Source organism: Equus przewalskii, chromosome 9 (assembly GCF_037783145.1).
Source record: "Equus przewalskii isolate Varuska chromosome 9, EquPr2, whole genome shotgun sequence".
In the NCBI taxonomy this organism is placed as follows: Eukaryota; Metazoa; Chordata; class Mammalia; order Perissodactyla; family Equidae; genus Equus; species Equus przewalskii.
Genome location: NC_091839.1, coordinates 6,152,752 through 6,172,844, shown reverse-complemented (window position 1 = coordinate 6,172,844; position 20,093 = coordinate 6,152,752). Strand labels below are relative to the sequence as shown.

At 41.2% G+C, this 20,093-nt stretch overlaps 1 protein-coding gene across 7 annotated transcripts; it reads right to left on the bottom strand.

Moving 5' to 3' along the window:
- Positions 1–684: 684 nt before the first annotated feature.
- On the bottom strand, positions 685–19,968 carry ZNF30 (zinc finger protein 30). Of its 7 annotated transcripts, XM_070557371.1 has the most exons (8): positions 19,661–19,884; positions 18,471–18,569; positions 15,157–15,244; positions 13,710–13,842; positions 12,617–12,712; positions 8,651–8,722; positions 5,039–5,164; positions 685–4,553 (listed from the first exon to the last, which is right to left on the bottom strand). In XM_070557371.1, exons 3-6 carry the CDS (start codon positions 15,163–15,165, stop codon positions 8,670–8,672), a joined length of 291 nt encoding a protein of 96 aa, XP_070413472.1. In that variant the 5' UTR covers positions 15,166–15,244; positions 18,471–18,569; positions 19,661–19,884; the 3' UTR covers positions 685–4,553; positions 5,039–5,164; positions 8,651–8,669. The 7 variants fall into 7 exon arrangements, with proteins under 7 accessions (XP_070413472.1, XP_070413470.1, XP_070413474.1 ...); XM_070557369.1 differs by lacking the exon at positions 18,471–18,569 and having other exon boundaries at positions 19,661–19,945; XM_070557373.1 differs by lacking the exon at positions 8,651–8,722 and having other exon boundaries at positions 19,661–19,854.
- Positions 19,969–20,093: the final 125 nt, after the last annotated feature.

Sequence of the window (20,093 nt, the reverse complement as noted above, 5' to 3'; positions counted from 1 at the left end):
AATCAGAAGCGCATTATGCTGAATGAAAAAAGCCAGGAACACAAGGCGACCAATTGTATTTGCATGACATTCTGGAAACATCAAAACTATAGATGAGTTGTTGCCATGGGGAAAGGACTTGACTATCCAGGAGCATAAGGAGACTTTGGTGTGACAGAAATATTCTGTATCTTAATTGTGGTTAGTCATACCACTGTATATATTTGTCAAAAACCACAGAATTGTACATCTAAAAGGGTGAATTTTACTATGTGTAAATGATACAATAATCCCAAAATAAAAACAAAAAAATTCCCTCAGCAACACAGATGTGAAAATTCTCTAATAAACATCAGCAAAGTGAAAGCAGGAATGTATGAGAAGTATACTATGATCTTAGGAATGAAATGTTGAGCTAACATTTGAAAATCAAGGTAAATCACTGTATGAAGAAAATAAGCAAGAAAAACTATGATAATCTCAATTGACGAAGAAGAAAGCATTTGATAATACGCAACTCACTTTAATGATGATGGGAATTGTTCACCCTGATAAAGGACATCTGTGAAAAATCAAGAGCTAACATTGTATTTACGGGAAAGAACTGAATGTTCCCCCTCAAGCTTAGACAAAAGCCAAGATGTCCACTCTCACCGCTTCTGTTCGACATTGTACCAGAGAAGAAAATTCAGACTGGACAGGAAGTAGTAAAAGTGTCTTTATTCACAAATGACACGGTTTTTGTATGTAGAAAATTCTAAGAAATAGACAAAAAGCTACTAGAACTCATAAACAAATTTATGAGATCACAGGAAAGTCATTATGCAAAAAATTATTCATATATATAATTTTCCAGTTATTCAACAATAGCACGTATCATAACATCAAGAATTATGACACACTTAAGGATAAGTGTAACAGAATATGTGGCAGAACTGAACAATAAGTACTCCCAAACATCGCTGAGAAAAACCAAAGACCTAAATAAAAGGAGAGAGACGTTCACGGATTGGTGGACTCAATAGCGTTAAGATGTCAGTTATCTCCATATTGATTTATAGATTCATTACAATTCACATTATAATCCCAAAAGCCATTTTCCCCCCATAGAAACTGACAAGCTGATATAAAAATAAGTAAGTGAAAAGGACCTTGAACAGGTAAAGCAATTTTGCAATGTTCGGTAATCAGTACCCTTTGGTACTGGAAGAGTGACAGACACATGGCGCAAGGGTACAGAAGAATATTCAGAAATGTAAGTATATCTATGTAGCATACTGATTTCCAACAAAGCAACTCAATGGAGAAAGGTAACTCTTTTCAAGAAATGGTCCTAGAACAAATAAATATAATTATTCCTTATTTTAACAGCTTTATCAATTGCATACACTGAGAATTATTGCCTAGGTGGTAAGGACAAAGAGATGAACAAAATGAAATTCTGGCTTTTAATCCTGGTTTCCTGTAGGCATTAATTTTCTAATTAATTTTGATATTTTAAAATTAATGTTCCAATTACAGTTCTGATACACAGGAATCTCATTATTAGTATTACTAATTATGGGAAAATCTGATATTATGTGTTTGCAAATATATGCAGCATTATCTTGCAAGTCTCTTTAGAATACAAAGAAACCTTTATCACTTCCAATATGGAAAAAACCTGGGAGAGGAACGAGTTAGATGACTATGAGGAAACAACTAAATGCAGAACGTGGGGCGCTCTACACACAACCTCCTCAAAACATCAAAATCGTGTAAAAAGGTGGGCTCAAGAGTAAAAGATTAATATTTAGGGGTGAAGTGTACAACCTCCTCTCACATGCAGAAATAACTACGTACAGAGAGAGAGAAGGAGATAGAGATAAAAGAAACAAAGACAAGTGTTACCAAAGCTGGTGGCAATTTCACTATTCTTTCTACTTTTCTCTATGTTGAAATTCCCATAAAAATAAGTTGCAAAGGAAATTTCTAAGTGGAGAGTTTATTTTTTCTATTGTGTTATTAATTTCCCTTATCCTGAATTTTGGACAAAATGTGGCTTTTAGGCTATTCTCAACAACTTCACACATATTAAAAGGCTGAGTATCTTTCATGAATTGTTTGATTCAACTTAAGAGATGAGTTCTAAATAATTATCCTCCCACGTTCCCTTCTCTCTACAAAGTTTTATCCAGAAAGATCTATCTGATATTCTAAAATGGATGCATGGATATAGGAGCATTTCTAAATTAACTACATCTGTAGGGTCTTACTCTCAAAATTTTACTAGCAGTTACAAAAAAATGGTAATATTAACTCTAGGAAATCTTGAGCATAGGTTTTTTAATAAGTTGGTAGGTTCTATCATCACCATTTAAAACAATGCCCTGAGGTGGAAAGTAAGGAGCCTAATGTCAGACAGGGTGCAAGGTGTGGGATGACGATGATGGTTAACGCGCATGCCAACAGCCATAGGCTTTCCACTATCTATTGCATTTACTGGTTTCAAAAGTCAGGATGAATTATCTGAATTTCAGCAATGCTTTAAGAGTAACTGGAAGGTTTTTCATTCACTTATTCATTCAGTCATTCTTTCAGTCATATTGATACACGTCATTTAAAATTTCATGCCAGGGATGCTGTCAGCATTAACATTTCCCACCTTTCCTGAACTGGCGACCACTATGAATATTCTGATATTATAAATACAAGAATGACAAATGAAGGCTTTCTTATGTGTTCTGAATTATGACTTCTCTAATATTAAGAAAGATGAGAGTATTTTCAAAAGGCCTACCAACATGGTTTACATTCAAGTTTCTCACCAGCATGAATTCTGTGATGCTGAACGTTTGAGCCATAATTAAAGGACTTCCCACATTCCTTAAATTCTTACGGTTTTACACCCACATGGTTTCTCTGATGCGTTTTAAGGGCTGAACTATATCTGAAGGCCTTCCCACATTTTTTACACGTAAAGGGCTTCTCACCAGTGTGTATCCTCTGATGTTCAGTAAGGAATGAATGAAGTCTAAAGGCCTTCCCACATGCCTTACAGTCAAAGGGTTTCTCACCCGTATGAACACTCTGATGCCCAATAAGCTGTCCATACACAGTAAAGGCTTTCCCACATTGGTTACACTGATAAGGTTTCTCACCAGTATGAATTCTTTGATGTTGCACAAGGTAAGAGCCAGAACTAAAGGCCTTCCCACAGTCCTTACACTCGTAGGGTTTCTCACCAGTATGAATTCTCCCATGTTGTACTAGGTATGAGGCACGACTGAAAGTTTTCCCACACTCCTTACACTCATAGGGCTTCACATTGATGTGAATTTTCTGATGCTGTGTGAGGTGTACATGTACTCTAAAGGCCCTCCCACAGTCCTTACACTCATAGGGTTTCTCACCAGTGTGAACCCTCTGATGGACAGTAAGTTGATGGCGACTAATAAAAGCCTTCTCACATTCCTGACATTCATAGGGTTTCTCACCAGTGTGAATTCTCTGATGCTGAACAAGGTACGAGCCAGTACTGAAGGCCTTGCCACACTCCTTACACTCATGGGGCTTCTCACCTGTATGAAGTCTTTCATGGTGAACAAGATATGAGGCGCGACTAAAGGCTTTCCCGCATTCCTTGCATCCGTAGGGCTTGACCCCTGCATGAATTCTCTGATGTGCATTAAGAAATGTGCTAAGTCTAAAGGCCTTCCCACATTCCTTACATTCAAAGGGTTTCTCACCAGTGTGAATACTCTGATGGCGAGTAAGTTGTCCATAAACAGTAAAGGCCTTCCCACATTCCTTACATCCATAGGGTTTCTCCCCAGTGTGAATTCTCTGATGTTTAACCAGGGGGGAGCTAGTACTAAAGGCCTTCCCACATTCCTTACACTCATAGGGTTTCTCACCAGTGTGAATGCGCTGATGCTGACCAAGGTATGAGAAGGTACTAAAGGCCTTCCCACATTCTTTACATACAAAAGGTTTTTCACCAGTGTGAATGTTCTGATGCCGAATAAGTTTTCCATACACTATAAACGCTTTCCCACATTCCTTACATTCATAGGGTTTCTCACCGTTATGGATTCTTTGATGTTGAATAAGGTATGAGCTACCATAAAACGCTTTTCCACATTCCCCAGATTCAGATGGTTTCTTACTAGGATGAATTCTCTGATGTACAGTAAATTGATGGCTACTACTAAAAGTCTGCCCACCTTCCTTACACTCACACGGTTTCTCACCAGTATGAATTCTCCCATGTTTAACAAAGGCCGAGGCTCTAACAAAACCCTTTCCACATTCCTTACATTTATAGGGTTTCTCAGCAATGTGCAATCTCTGATGTACAGTAAGTTGATGTCCATTACTAAAGTTCTGCCCATATTCTTTACATTTATAGGGTTTTTCACCATCTAGTATTTTCTCATGTTGAACAGGCTTTGAGCCTTGACAAAAAGTCTTCCCACATTCCTGACATTCACATGGTTTCTCTCTATTAATTCTCTGATGTAGAGCAAAAGATGTACATTTCTCATAAGTGGGCATTTCTTTACAGCTGATTATCTCATCCTTCAACTGAAAATCTGAAAGAAAACAAAAAACAAAATTGTTTTATTTTCCCGTATGAGAAAAATTAGGTTTCTGCGGAAGAAAAGAGATCAATTGAAAATAATATCCATCAGAAACATCTTAGATAATAATAAAGTATTCTTATGAAATTCAAAAAAAGGTCAAGGAAGAAGGAAGAGTTTATGTAAAATAGTAAGGTTGGTGATTAGTAAGATATTTTAATTTCTGATGTTTAGATGTGGATCAGAATCTCTGAACAGCTTGTTAAAAACTCCTGTTTGAGCGCCATCCCAGAACCCCTGCATCGGGGTGCACAGGGGTTCCTGGGAACGGATATTTTAGCATTTCTAACAAACGTTTCTGATGCAGACGGGCTCTCATGTCCCCGTCGTTCCTCGTTACACTGAGAACAGATCCACGGACCCTGCCGTGAGCACTCTGGCCCCTGATGGCCTGGCAGCCTCACGGCAAGTCTCAGTTCCCTCTGCTCCCTGTTTACCTCACTTCCCCTTCCAGCACCTGGAATGTGTCACATATTTTCTCATCTTTTGGTTCCATCTGCAGGTGGCGTCATCTCCCAAAACTCCTTTGGCATGTGTTGTTTGCAGACTGGATCTTTCTCATCCTATATATGTTTAAGGTAAAACGTCACTTTATCAGGAACACCATAAACTGCTGACTTCGTCTAAGGATGTCCATGCCTTTATTTTCTGTTCTAACACTTGATTCCTGTAATTCCTATCTGTTTTAAATTACATAATTTTTTCTCTTTGTTATGATTTCTAATTTATTTCTCCCAAACCTACCTGTGGTAGACCATATTTGGGTCTTCACGACCTTTGCCCTTGTCATGTCTGTGAACATGTTGCACCACATGGCAAAAGTATATTATAATCAAGGTGACTAATTAGTTGTGAGATAAGGAGATTATCCTGTATTATCTGGATAGGCCCTTAAAAGCAGAGCTTTCTCCTGGTTCGGGGCAGAAGGAAAATCAGAGACCTTCAAAGAGTGAGAAGGAGAGGACTTGCTGGTTGCCGGCCTGAAGATGGAGGGGGCCGCAAGGAAAGCGTGAGAAGGAAATGAATTCTGTCAACAACCAGCGGGCTTGGAAGAGGACCGCAGGCCCTAAGGGACTGCAGTCACAGCTGGTACCCTGATTCAGCCATCCTGTGCTGAACTTCTGACCCACAGAACCAGGTGATAACAACTGAGTGTCGTTTTTAGCTCCTAAGTTTGTGGTAATCTGTCACACAGCAACAGACAACTAACACGCCGCCCAAGAGCAGGCCCGACCCGTTTCATTCAGCACCGAACTGGAACCCTCTCGCACACGGGAGGAACTGACTACAGCACGCAAATCCCTAGACAAAAGAAACAAATTAGGATACTATTAAAAGACAATGGACCCTGGTCGTATATGGAGAGTTATTAAAAGACAATTTTTAAAAGTTATTAAAAGACACGAAAAGTTTTTGCATTTTTGTAAAGCAGTTCTAACTATTTATAAGAATTAACATTTTATGACTTTTCTTCTTTCTTAATGACCTTCCAAAGAACAAAGAGGGAAACGTACTTATTTTCAAAATAGAACAAATCTCATTCTTACAATTAGACTCGGTCCTATGGATCCTTTCATGAAACTGAGACCTCCCACGGGACAGCCATCATCTTATTTTTCCTTTGAGAATAAGAATAATGTTCCCTTGGAACTTTTTTCTATTTCATCATCCTAAGAATTATTCCATCATTACCCATCAATTATATCCAAATATGCAAAAAGAAAGACTAGCCACGTGACTAACCTGAATTGAGATGTGCTGTAAATGTAACACACATACCAGATTTCAAAGACTTAGTATAAAGAGAAATGTAAATTATCTCAATAATTTTATAGTGATTGTATATAAAAATGATAATATTTGGGATATATATGGAAATACACAAAATACATTATTAAAATTAATTTTACCATTTTTTAAATTGACCACTAGGAAATTTAAAATTACATATACAGCTTGCATGACATTTCTATTGGACAGTGCTGTTCTAGATGACAAAATGGTATGTGGTGCACTGTCTTACTAATCAATACCGTCCATGGTAAAAAAAAGACCACAGACAGATAAGCTGCGTGTGGACTGAGAGGAAGTATAAATACCTGATGGTAACTCCATACTCTGAGCTTCCCTAATGTAGTATCTTTTAAATGGCATGTCTTTTGGGGACCCTGGAAGCTATTCGATGGAACTGCCACAGGTATGGAATTCTGCGAAACGTGTCTTCTTTAAGCCAGGGCAATTCCCAAATGCACCTGCTGTGTATCCCGCCTCTCTGCACCTTACCCTCTGGATGGCTATGCGAGCATCTCCTGTATGAACCACCGTGAGGACTCATGCTGACAGGCAGCTGATGCTGCCCTGCTGGCAAGCTGGGGTTCCTGCTGAGGGATATTCTGAGCAGATGGGGCCAGGAGCATCAACGGCAGTCTTAGTCTGAATGTTCACTTGAGCCTAAGATGCCCCTCTGGTGGGCACTACAGGCAAGTTAATGGTTTTCCTTTTTGTGGTTATGGAGACTAATGTCCTTATTCTTAGTATATTCTTAAATATTTGGGGATGACGTGTTACAATTTGTGCAACTTACTTAGATGGTACAGCCAAAATTTTTTATATACATACAGAACAAAGTAAAATATTAAAAATTGGTGAATCTAGGTAAAGGTTTTAAGGATTGTTGTCATATTACTCTTCCAACTTTTATGTAGTTTTTAATTCAGCTGGCAAAATGCAAAAACAAAACAAAATAGACTTTTAAGGATGGTATAATACTTCCATATATTGAGACATTAAAAGCAATACAATTTATAAAATAAAACAAATATTCCCAAAGTAATATAAGTAGCCTGATAAGATGCAGAGTGTATTGAATTGAATAGTGTCCCCAAAATTCTTGTCCCCCCAGAACCTCAGAATGTGACCTTATTTGGAAATAGGGACTTTGTAGATGTAATTAGTTAAGATGAGGTCATGCTGGATTAGGGTGGGCCCTAACCCTAATATGACTGGTGTCCTTACAAGAGAAGGAGAGGACACACAGACACGAAGGCGAACACCACGTGACAATGGGCGCAGACGCTGGAGTGATGTAGCTACAAGCCAAGGAATGCCTAGAGCGCCAGCAACCACCGGAAGCTAGAAGGAGGCGAAGACGGCTCCTCCCCGAGAACCTTCAGAGAGGGCGCCCTCGACCTCTTGATTTCAAACTGCGGGCCTCCAGAACCGGGAGGCAGTAAGTTTCCATTGTCTTAAGCCATCAAGTTTGTGGTAATTGGTTACAGCAGAACTAATTTACATGTTTGTGGTTATTTATTACGGCAAAAACTAACACCCAAGAACAGGCGTTAGGAGACTTCTCCTCAGGGAAGTGCCGTGCACGCAAGACTGAGCCGCAATTTCACACAGCACATCTTCGTTAGAGCTCACACCACCTTTTTTAAAAGAAGCTAAATTTCTTCTGTTTATTTCTTTAAATGAGAAGGAATTAGCGCATGTTCCGAACAATATGACTTCCAACCACAGAACTCTATTGAAATGTATCCCAAAAGACCTTCCACTTACCAAAAAGCACACTCTCTCTTTCCTACTGCCCTATCTTCACTGCTACGCCCCGCACTTTCTTCCAGGACATTCTTCCTTCCCAATCACTCATCAGCCGGCTCTCCTCTCGAGAGACCCAGTGTCTACATCTTTTGCACCCACTTTCATCTCAGTATCTTCTTAGAACTGCTCCTCACTAAGTTATGAATGTCATTTAATCACATATTCTAGCTCACATATTAAGACTGTAAATTTCATCATAAGGTTTTTTTTTTTTGAGTAAACTCATAAAGAGGTCACAGAGGCTGCCATGGAGAGGCTCCCATTTGCCAAATATGAGACAATTTGAACACCAAAATGACAGTATAAGACTATAACTCATTAAATACAATAAGAATGCATGGGCCCATAGTGATATAAATAAAATAAATGAAAAAATAAAAGGAAATGCTCTTCTTATATTAAAATGCTAACAAATAAATGTTGAAGAAATGATAGAGTTATAAAATTACCACTTGGTGACCATCTAGTTCAGGTGTCAGCAAACCATGGTCCATGGGCCAAATCTGGCCTGCTATCCATTTCTGAAATAAAGATTTAATGAAACATAACCACACCAAGTCCTTCATGTATTATCAACGCCTGCTATCACGCTGCAATGGCAGAACTGAGTAGCTGCAACAGAAACCACATGGCCCATAAAACCTAAAAATATTTACTATCAGCCCCTTTACATAAGAAGCTGGCTGACCCTGGATCTAGTTGCTTTACTTAAGAATCAGCAATGGGTGCCAAAATTAGTGGTAAAAGTTTGATAACGAACCTGATATTTACAGCTCCAAAGCATCTACCAACAAAACACTGATTAATTAGATAGGGAAAAAAATTTGCAGTGGAGAGACCTGGCAGACACCACTGTAATCATGTGACACAGTTAACACTACCAGTAATGGGGTAAACTGACATCAGGAGCCTCCTGATAAATGATGCACTAAGGACAACATCATTTCAGTGATATTTCTGCCAGAAATACATAACTGAGTCTAATTATGAGGAAACAGACAAACTCAAATTCAGGGACAATCTACAAAGAGAGGTACTCATCAAAAATGCCAAAGTCATAAAAAAACAAAGGAAGACCAAGGAGTTGTTTCCAATTAAAGGAGCCTAAAGTAAGATGACAACGAAATTAAGTCCATGATTTTTGTCTTGGATTCAGGGTTGGAAATTCTTTCTTCTATAAAGGATGTCATTGAGACAAATGTTAAAATTTGATTAAGGCCTGTAGATTAGATAAAAGTATTATACCAAAGTCTGATTTTGATAATATGCTGTGGCTATAAAGAGAATGAACTTCTTCTTAAGAAATACACTGAAACATTTAGGGTAAAGGTAAAGGGCATCTCATGGTAGGGGGGCAGGATGACAATGATAAAAAACAAATATATAAAATATTAACAACCTCTGGGTGAAGGTTATGTATGCTCTGTACTATTCTTACAACTTTTCTGGTTAGAGATTATTTAAAAAAAAAGTTACATAAAATCCATGAATTAAGTAAAGAACCTTGTAAATAACTGCTTAAATCAATAAATTTAAGCTAAGAGAATGAATATAAAGCATAGTGACTATTAAAGATCATAAGCCAGACTGTGTCTAAATTCCAGTTCCAACAACTAGCTTTGTAATTAGGAAAAGTTCTTAATCATGCCAAGCCTTAGTTTCCTCAGATATAAAATACGGACAGCAATTTCACACACGTCATAATGTTGATGTGGGAATCACGGAGGCAACACATGTAAAAAGATTAGAACAGCGCTGGGCATAGAGCACAGAGTCAACAAAGTAACTGCTCTTACCACACCACACCACACCACACCACACCACACCACACCAGCACCACCAGCACCAGCACTGGCTGCATAAGACACAACCGTCAAAGAAGGGAACAGGTCAGGACGGGGTGTGTAAACTGAAGAACAATGTTAAGATTTCATGCCTCCCCTCACTAATTTTCAGTTAATGATTTTTCTCCTTCTATTTCAGAGAAAAACAGAACAAGATAGAAGAAACATACTCTTTCCTGTACTGTATCAATTATCTATACCCAAATCCACTCTCAGGTTTTTTTTATGCACAAAATTCTACTACCTCAAACTTAGGTCATTGCTTCATGATAATTTCCTCTTTCTAATGCCGCCAATGTTAGCACTTTGTGAACTGTTCCCATTATCAGTGACCCAGGTACAACCCGTCTCTTTGTGACCCGGTGCTTCCCGACAGCTGCGGACTCACTCGCATTGCTGCCTCACCTCCTACCCTGTTCAAAGCAGAGCCGTCAGGCTTCCACTCCTGGACACTACTGAGAATCTCCCCTTCCGGGAAGGCCAAACATTGTGGTCATTCTCATTTCTTCTTTTAATTTACTTTTCAGTGATCATTGCTCCATCTTGAAACATTTTCTGCGTTTGTCTTTGGTAGTACCACTCTCTGGTTATCTTCTACCTTAAAATGTGCTCCTTCTCAGCAGTCTCTCTTTTTCTTTTTTCCAGTTTTATCGGGAAAAAGTTGACATACATCACTGTGTACGTTTAAGGTGTAGAGCATGATGGTTTGATTTACATATATTGTGAAATGGCTATTGCAACAGGTTCATCTGACATCCATCATCTCATATAGATACAATAGAAAGAAAAGAAAGAAGAAAAAAATTTTCTCCTTGTGATGAGAACTTTCAACTCTTAACTCCTTTCCTACGTATCACACAGCAGTGGTAACGATAGTCATCATGTCGCACATTACACCCCTAGCACTTATTTATCTTATAGCTGGAAGTTGGTACCTTTTGACCGCCCTTTTTCCATTCCCCCTCCCGACTCAGCAGTCTCTTCTGCAGCCTCCCCCAACAGACCTCTGAATGTCAGCAAACCCTCCATCTGCACTGGGCCCTCTGGGTGACCACATCCAGTCCCATGGCTTTAAGTACCAGCCACATGCCAATAAGGCCCAAATTGTTATGTGTGAGCCTGAATTCTCCCCGAGCTCCAGACCTGCATATTCAACCGCCTGCTCAGCCTCTCCGGTTGGATGCTTACTGGTTATCTCCAACTCAACAGACTCAAAGCAGACATCTTTACATTTGCTCTCCAACCTGCCTTCCCATCTCAGGTGCCTGTATCAACGTTCACCTGCTCAAGTCAAACCTGTCGATCCTTCTTGACTTCCCTCTTTGCCTGCACACTTATTGACAGTTCACCAGCATGCTGTTAGTTCTACACTCAAACTACGTTAGAAAGACCACACCTTCTCACCACTTTCCGCCACTAACATTCTAACCCAAACCACTACTGCCCGCAGTGTGCCCTACAGGACTAGCCTCCCAACAGGTTTTCCTATTCTCACTCTTGCCCCATCCAGACTGCCCTCCATGCATCTGTGCAGGGAAAAGCAGAGGGGAGCCAGGGGGGCATCCAACAGACCTGAGAACCCAAAAATAACCAACGGATATTCATGGGAAAGGTTAGCAGGCGAATTTGGGAAGAGATGGTGAAACTGGCAGTGAGTATATGGGGTGCCTGTGAGGTTTGGAGTGGCAGGAAGTGAATGGCCAGGGAGGGAGAAGGAGGGCTGTGGTCAGGCACGTGATGGGCTTAAGGCAGGGCTGGAAAAGTTCCATCTCCTCATTTAGAGAACCTGGGTGAAGAGTACAGAAAAATGTTTTGTATAATTTTGTAACTTTTCTGTAAGCCTGAAATTATTTTAAAAACATGTTTTTGTTCTGTTCAAGGTGATGGTTATAGACATCTGTCTCATAACAACTCATTAAGCTATATATTTTAATGTGATTTTTTGGTTTCTATCTCATACAATGGAAATGATTAAAAATCAAAAGTTGGAAAAACATAAACTAAATCATGGCTTTTAGTCACTTGCAGAAAATAATCCAAATTCCTGATAATTAACAAAAAAATATGTATGACCTGTTCCCTTCTAACACTCTACCTTTTTTCCTGTTACTCTTCCCTCTTTAACTCTGCTTATTGCTCCTGAATCACGCAGACCTCACTCCCATCTCAAGGACTTTACATTCACTCTGCCTGGAACATTCTACATGATCATAGGGCCTAAGCCCTTACTTCTTGTTCTGTCTCTGTTCAATTACCACCACCTCAGAAGATATAAATAAATCTAAATGCAAAAGAGGAGCCAAAAACAAAGCAAATCCAAAATACAGCTGAAATACTGCACCGGGAGAGAGAATAAGCTAACAGAATGAGAGGGACGTGTGAGAAGGTGAGGGAATGTGGAAAGTGGTCAGGGGGAAGCTCCTCTGGAAAATGGTGAGATGGTCTCTTCCCCCCACGTCTCAGGCCCGGGGCCTCTGAAGGGAGACTGCCACACATCTCAGGGACGTGCCTCTCCCTGTCCGCACAGTGCTCCCAGCAGTGGTGGCTCCTCCACCTGACGTGCTTGCTCACCTGTCTGTCGCTGTCTTTGCTCTTTCCTCACGACCACCCAGGGCTCCTTCCACTGCTCCAGGAAGGTGATCACGTGTGGTTTGGAAACAGAGTGTCCTGCTCACAAGATAAGAGCACCATACAGTGTAGAAGAGAAATAAAATATGAATTCCAAAATACTTCGAGCTCAGGTTAAATGTGCAATACACTAAAGGTCGAAATGATATTGACAAGTACTTCAGAGCAGATAAAGGCAAGGGAACTCAAGAATCCAGACAGGAAGAGAAAAGGTCTTATTTTTAAAAGAAATGTGTCTATTTTTCTTTATCCTGTGTCTTGACTGAAAGTATGACATAATAATTGACGACACAGACTGTGGAACCAGAGCGCCTAGGTTCAAATTCCTGCTGCAGCCATGCACCAGCTGTGTGACCTTGGGTAACTCACTTAACCTCTCTGTGCCTCAGTATTCTCATCTAAAATGGTTATAAAATTAGTACGTATCTCATAGGGTGGTGGTTGAGGATAAAAATCAGTTAACACAAATACATGTAAAGAGCTCAGAAGAGTGACTGGCACACAGTAAGCACAATATGAGTTATAAACATTATCATTTTTCTAAGAGAAAAAGAAAAAATTTCCTGAGCCATCTATATCTATAGGATATTCATTTAATCTTAAATGCAAAGTTCATGGCTCATAAATTTTAACTACAAAGTCAGGTTGTTTTGTAAGAAACAAAATGAGGTAAATTAGTTTTAAATGATTTGTTAGCCCACCCACCGCTATATAAACTGCCCCAGCTCTTCGGCTGGAAGAAATCAGGACTCTGTGCAGCTTTCTGCCTACAGGTGGGTCAGACAGGGACAGAGCATTTACAGCAGTCGTGGGCATGAACACAACAGGAAGTCTGGGCTTGCCCAATGTTTACGCCATCAACACCCCAGAATTCTAATCCTGCCATTTCATTATTTCCACCTTAACAAAGTTCAAACCATTTCTTTGGGAACAGGGAGAAGAAATTACGTTCACTTCTTAAGACAGATCTAAAATGTACAATGAAGACAGTATTTCAGGGAGCAAATTCTAAATCATTCGCCAGAGGCAAACTTACCCAGTGAGGCCAAGTGGCTGTAGGTCTCCAGCATGACGTCTCTGTACAAGGCCCTCTGAGCCGGATCCAGACTCGCCCACTCCTGCTGAGAGAAGGCGACGGCCACATCCCCGAACGTCACCGACCCCTGGAACTGCAAACCCACATATTTCTGGTGAAATTACAGAAGACGTTTTTAAGATAAAAGGAGGGGAAATAAAAAGCTTCAGTGCAGCAAGGGAGCAATAATATAGCAATCAAGTAGGCTGCAGGCGTATGATACAGGAAGTAAATGAAGCAGAATATCTGCACGTTCTGGAAGAATCCTGTTGCTATGGACAAAATTTTCTGTATGTTGTGGGTATCACAAGACTCCAGATCTGTTGGGAAATGGATACAATCATCTAAGTTTCTCTGTTAAATAAACTGCATACACAAAGACGCTGCCTGCTAGATACCCAACTAATAAATTCTCAAGAACTATTAGTTTCCACAGCATTTTCCTTTTAAGAGAAAAAACAATGGTTTTTCTTTCAAGCATAAAATTTCTAGTTTAGAAAATAGATATTAAACAAATGTGTTAATTTCTCCAGCTTCAAGATCATGATGTCAGATCCTATCATAAGCATTTCTCCTTGTATTGATAAATACATTTCTCATGATGGCATGAAAGTACACCTCATGGTTATATGGGAGAGTTAGTAATTATTTTATATTTATATGAGATTGGACCAAATGTCTCAGGTTTTCCCAAATTCTGGGACTCTATGTGAATCTACTACTTATGATAATATATTTATATTGTCAGGCAGCAATATAATTCCTCAGTCAACACTTCTGCTGCTCTTCAGTTAGTGATTTATGATGAAGATGATTCAGAATCAACTGCATGTCACTCAAATCTGGTAGGTCCCAAATCCGGTAGGTCCCATTCCACAACAACACTGACCTGCTCCCACTCTCTCAGGCATCGCCTGGCAAGAACCACGATACCCATGTCTCCATGTCATCATCATGTCCCTAAAAGCTTCACAGAGCATGTGATCTCACTATATTAAGACTGAGACCAATGAATACAAAAATCCCATCTTAACGGGTCTGTGGAAAATTTTGTCTTCTGATGTGCGGTCAAATGAGGCCAATCTCTCAAACTCGCCAAACCACAGGCTGACGTTAGAAGCTCAAAGAATTCTCTCAGGGCCTTCACATCCTCACTGCTCCCTCACAGCGCTCCGGCAGACTGATCACGGAGGACCGGGTCCGTAGTTTGCTCAGTGAATTCACGGACACCGATCAGAACGGGGAACCTCATGAGCAGGAACCAGTCGCCTGGCGCTGCTTCAGACAGGAGGGACCAAGAAGCAGGTGATTAGACGGAGCTCTCTCAGGAAGAACACTTCAGGTTAATCAATGAAAATATCTACGTAATCTAAAAAGCCCAACATTCCAAGGAGACACAACAACTTACGTGGGCCATGCTTTTAGAAACGTGAGAACCGGTCAGTCTTCCCTGGGGTCTCTCCACTGGAGAAGTGCAAACTCTAGAAAATCCAGAGCTGAGAGAAGAAAAGGCGGCCTTAGTGTCCCAATAACATCACCCGATAAACCCCTCGTCCCCCATGTCGGCTTCCAGACTTTCCTACCACCACCCGCACATACAATCCTGGGGAGGAGCAGAGAGATTCCAGACGAATGCCAAGCGCAGTGACCCAAGCTGCAGGCAGCTGGACCCGAGCAGCAGCACTTCTTCTCGAAGCCGGAAGCAGACGCCTCAGCAGGAGGTTTTCCCGCCAGGCCTGCTTTTTGGGGAGGCTCATCTGCATCTCAGACAGGGCCGAGTTCTGCTTTGAACAGATTCCCCTCCTTCCATTCCTACATTCTAACTGAAAAGGAAGCCATACCACCCAAACCAGAACTTCCTTTGTGGCCTCAGGCTGCGGTCAAGACATGGGAGAAGGAAAATATAGAAGATACTGGTCAGGCATTTACTAACAGCTCAGTGGCTCAGCTCTCTCATCATTAAAACAGGGAGAGGAATATCAGCCACTAACTACGGCTATCTTGAAGAATAAGTAAGAAAATCCACTTAAAACACTTAATAGAATAGAATAATTACTTAACATGAGTTAGCTATTACGACTGAAGAACATTACCTGCCCCGTATCTCATTTTTAGAAAAGGAACAATTTGTTTCCATTTTTCACTTATCTCTGACATGCTTTCTTATAATTCTAACTAAAACATGGAGAGCCTGGCCTTAAGAATGCAACTCTTTTTTTAAAAAGAATAGCGGAAAAACTTCTCCAACATTTAAATCTCCCCTTTAATTTTTCTGCAGAAATTACAGAGAGAGGCACCATTCTGCAATAAGATGCAAACCTTAAACAATTAACAAAGGTTGAATCCTGCTCTTTCTGTGCAATACGGAGATTGGTATAAATGTTCATAACTAATATTATCGTATTCTCTTTTCTTATATAAATCTGTCACTGGAAAAGTAATTTGTACAACAGATCCTTGGAAGTCATTTTCCTGCACTAATAATTTTTATACGACATTGCTATAATCCCAAAAAGGTGTGCATACTTTTAGGGTTTTTCAAACAAAAGCATCACTGGCACTTCCCTTTTCTTCCTGCTGCATGAAAAGGAAATGAATCCTACGGTTTCCTTTTTTAATCTAAAGGTTGAAGAGTTTTTGCTACTTTACGTAATCAATTACTGTGATTCTATCTGCAGATACAAAGCAAATCCTATAAATACAGGCTAACAGAAAGGGGGGCAGTGCACACCAAAATATTAATAACTATATTAATAATAATAATATGTCTGTGTCTGGGAAAAACAACCTGTTTTCCTCTACTCTCACACTCACAATACTGCTAACACCAAATGTGTGGGCTTTTTCCCTACAGTGACCATTCTCTGACACCAGCTCGGTGTCCTCTAATTCAATTCACCTCTGACACTATCTACCTGGAGTTGGCAACAGATCCCACAAGTTAAGGGCTCAGTCTCACAAGGCTGCCCCCACTTCAGACGCAAGCCCAAGTCCCAGGTTGTCACCTGTACTTGTGACCAACCAACTATAAACTGAGGTTCCCAAAACCCCTCCTCAGGCTCGACAATTTGCTAGAACAGCTCACAGAATTCAGGGAAACACTTAAGTTTACTGGTTTACAATATAATACAGAATATGATAAAGGATACAGATGAACGACCAGTGAAGAGAAACATGGGGCGAGGCCTGGAAGGGTTCCAAACGCAGGAGTTTCCGTCTCTAAGGAGCTGGGCTGAGCCCCATCCTGGCACACGAATGTGTTCACCAATCTGGAGGCTCTCTGAACCCTGCACTTTGGGGATTTTTATGGAGGCTTCATCACGTGGGCATGATCAATTATCAACTTGTTTTCTAGATCCTCTCCCCTCTCCAGAGGATGGGGATCAGGGCTATAAGCTCAAAATCCTCATCACGGCTTGATCTCTCTAGTGACCAGACCCCACCCAGGAGCCCACCCAGAGTCACCTCTTTCAAACAGAAGATGCTCCTCTCACCCAGGAAATTCCAAGGGATTTAGGGGCTCTGTGTCAGAAACTGAGGTCAAAGACCAAATATTAGCAAGAATTGGGGACAGAGACCAATATATATATTTCTTATTATTTCACGGTCTGGAAGGGAGAGCTATGGGTAATTTTATCTTTTTTCATAAATTCTTTGGATTACCAATTTTTTTTTGGCAACAAGTCTGCATGAATTCTACCTTCAGAAATTTAGTATGAAGACTTTCATAATATTAAAACACTTATTCATGGTGGATATATTCCAGTCATTAATAAAACCAAGATCAAACAGGACGATCAGGGAAAACCAGGTCTTGGACATACTTTAGTTGTACCTCTCTCATCAATATTAATTAGGCTTATTCACTACCAAGACTTTTTTCTCTGAAAGAAGAAGGGTGAGTGGCCACTGCAGACTGAATGAGAGCATGAACGCAAATTAGAGAGAATAATCTTGGGTACACAGGAACGCTCAGTAAATGTGGCCACATCTCTCTTCTCCTTCACTCAACAACTAACTAAAATACTTCCTCTACAGTCCTTACAAGACATCTTACAAAACCCTATGATAGTAAATGGGATTCATATATAATTTAAGATTTTCTTGAATGCCACTATCCATAACTATGCACATAGTTTAAAACTACTTCATGCATTTTCCTTATGACTGATCCTTTACAAATATACTTTTATTAGCTGCATAACAGTCCATCAGATGAATGTAGGCTGATTACTTAACCATTCACATAATCTTGAACTCAGATTTTATACGATCATTCCCAGCTACTAAAGTCTTTGCTTGAACACCACTGGTTTTAAATACTTTTATTATGTATATCACCTTTGTTATTTGAATAAAATCACAATGTTTCTCCCCAGAAAAATACACATATATAATACACATATATAAATATAAACTACAGTTTTGTATGCAATTATAAGTGGTTTGTGATCACCTGGAAGCCCCTAAATAGAGTCAAAGCCTTCCGTTTAGGAATTCCTGTATTTAACGAGTTTACTTTTCTATTGATACTGAATTCTGAAAAGGAATGACCCAGAATCACCAAAAAATAAACAGCTGATACTTTCTGAGCACTCAGTATGTTCCAGGCACTTTACACATATTAACACATCTTACCCTTGTTAGACCCCGATGAAGTAGGATCTATTATTATCGCCATTTCAGAGATTTAGAAAAGTGAGGGTGCAGATGGTCACACACCTGGTTAAGCAGCAAAGCCAAGATTCAACGCCAGATTCTAAGCTTCAGAACTCATACTCCTCAACAGCACACCACACTGCCTCTCACCGGCCAAGGATACTGTGAAACAGACTCAAACAAGACCTGACGAACAGACGAAACTAAAAAAATCAAACAAAGGACTGAGGACACAGACCCCCCCATATGCTAAACCTACAATCACATGCCCACTTCTAAAAGCTTCACGAGAAAGATGACTTTGTTATTTGTTTACTGAAGTGGTTAAATGGACGCCCATCTTGCTAAGCTTTGACAGTGAAGCCCTGGGAGAAGGCAAGCTGTCTAGTGTGGGATGCCAACGCAATATTACAACTAATCTCCCCACCACATCAGTCCAAAATACGGCCCCAAGAGCAGCATTTCTACAACATACCCTCAACATGCTCAGAAGAGAGCACCGAAGAGGATTTGAATGATCTGTAATCAGTAGTGAGAAATATTAACTAAAAAGGTAAGGAGAATATTAACTAAAAAGAGAAAGAATGGGGGGCCACAGGGAGGTGGATCCATCTGTAAGGACTCCATCTCTCACTGGGAAGAAACCTAGAGCAGGTCACTACGAGGCCGACTATTTCGGGCAAAGGAAAACAAATGTACTCGTGTTCTTAAAACACCAATAACCTTATGAACAAAAAGGAAACACAAAACCCCCCTAAATCTTAATTTTCAGATGTGCAACAGTTATTTCGTCCTCATTTGGGTCTTTCTTTTGGAGAAGAATAGAATTAGAGAAGAGAGCCATGAGACAACTGTGCTTTTTCGGAGTTTAAAGGACTCAGAAAACACCCTCCAGGCCAGCTCCCCCGACTCACGCCCTTTCTAACCAGAAGGAGGTGAGGGCGAGGCGGCTCGGCCCGCACCCTGGGGTCGCTGTGGTTCTGCCGCCCCGACCGACCCTCGCAGAGCCCCGCGCGGACCCGCGTGGCGGGGCCGCAGGAGCCTAACACGCAGCTGCCATCCCTCCCAGCTGCGGATCCAGGGTCACTAGAGCTCAGGCCGCGGTCTCCGCGGGCGCACACCAGCGCTCTTCGTCCCGCCCACGCGACACTCCGGCCCGCGACCCGGCGGCCCCGGCCGCACCCTGTACACCTCGTCCACCCCACGCTCCCCGCCCGCGTCTGGAGAACCCCCTCCCCACTCCATGCACTCACTGTTCCCTTCACGCGAGTCCCTGGGACCCCGCGGGGCTGGCCCGAGTCTGCAGAGCTCGCTCCCTGGGGCCAGCCCCTTCCCGTCACGGAAGTACAAACCCGCGGCCGCCCCAACAATCACAACAGTGGGGTCAAAAGGCAGACGCCAAGGTTGCCCTGGTAGCCTTTGGGAAAAAATAGTCCCAGGCTAAACTGGCCTGATTGCAGTGGCCTGTGGGAAATGTAGTCCGGCGCCGTAAAGAGTAGAACATACGCGCCCTGCAGCCCACAAGGCCCGCCCACCCCGCGCCCCGGAGACTTCTGGGAGTGTCTTCCGTACTGGGAGTGCGCAGGCGCAGGCTCTTTCATTGCTGACCGCCTGACCAGGCTCTGCGTGCTTTAGAGCTGCGCGAGTTTGATGGGTTGGTCTTCGCGGCCGAAGGTAGGCAGTAGC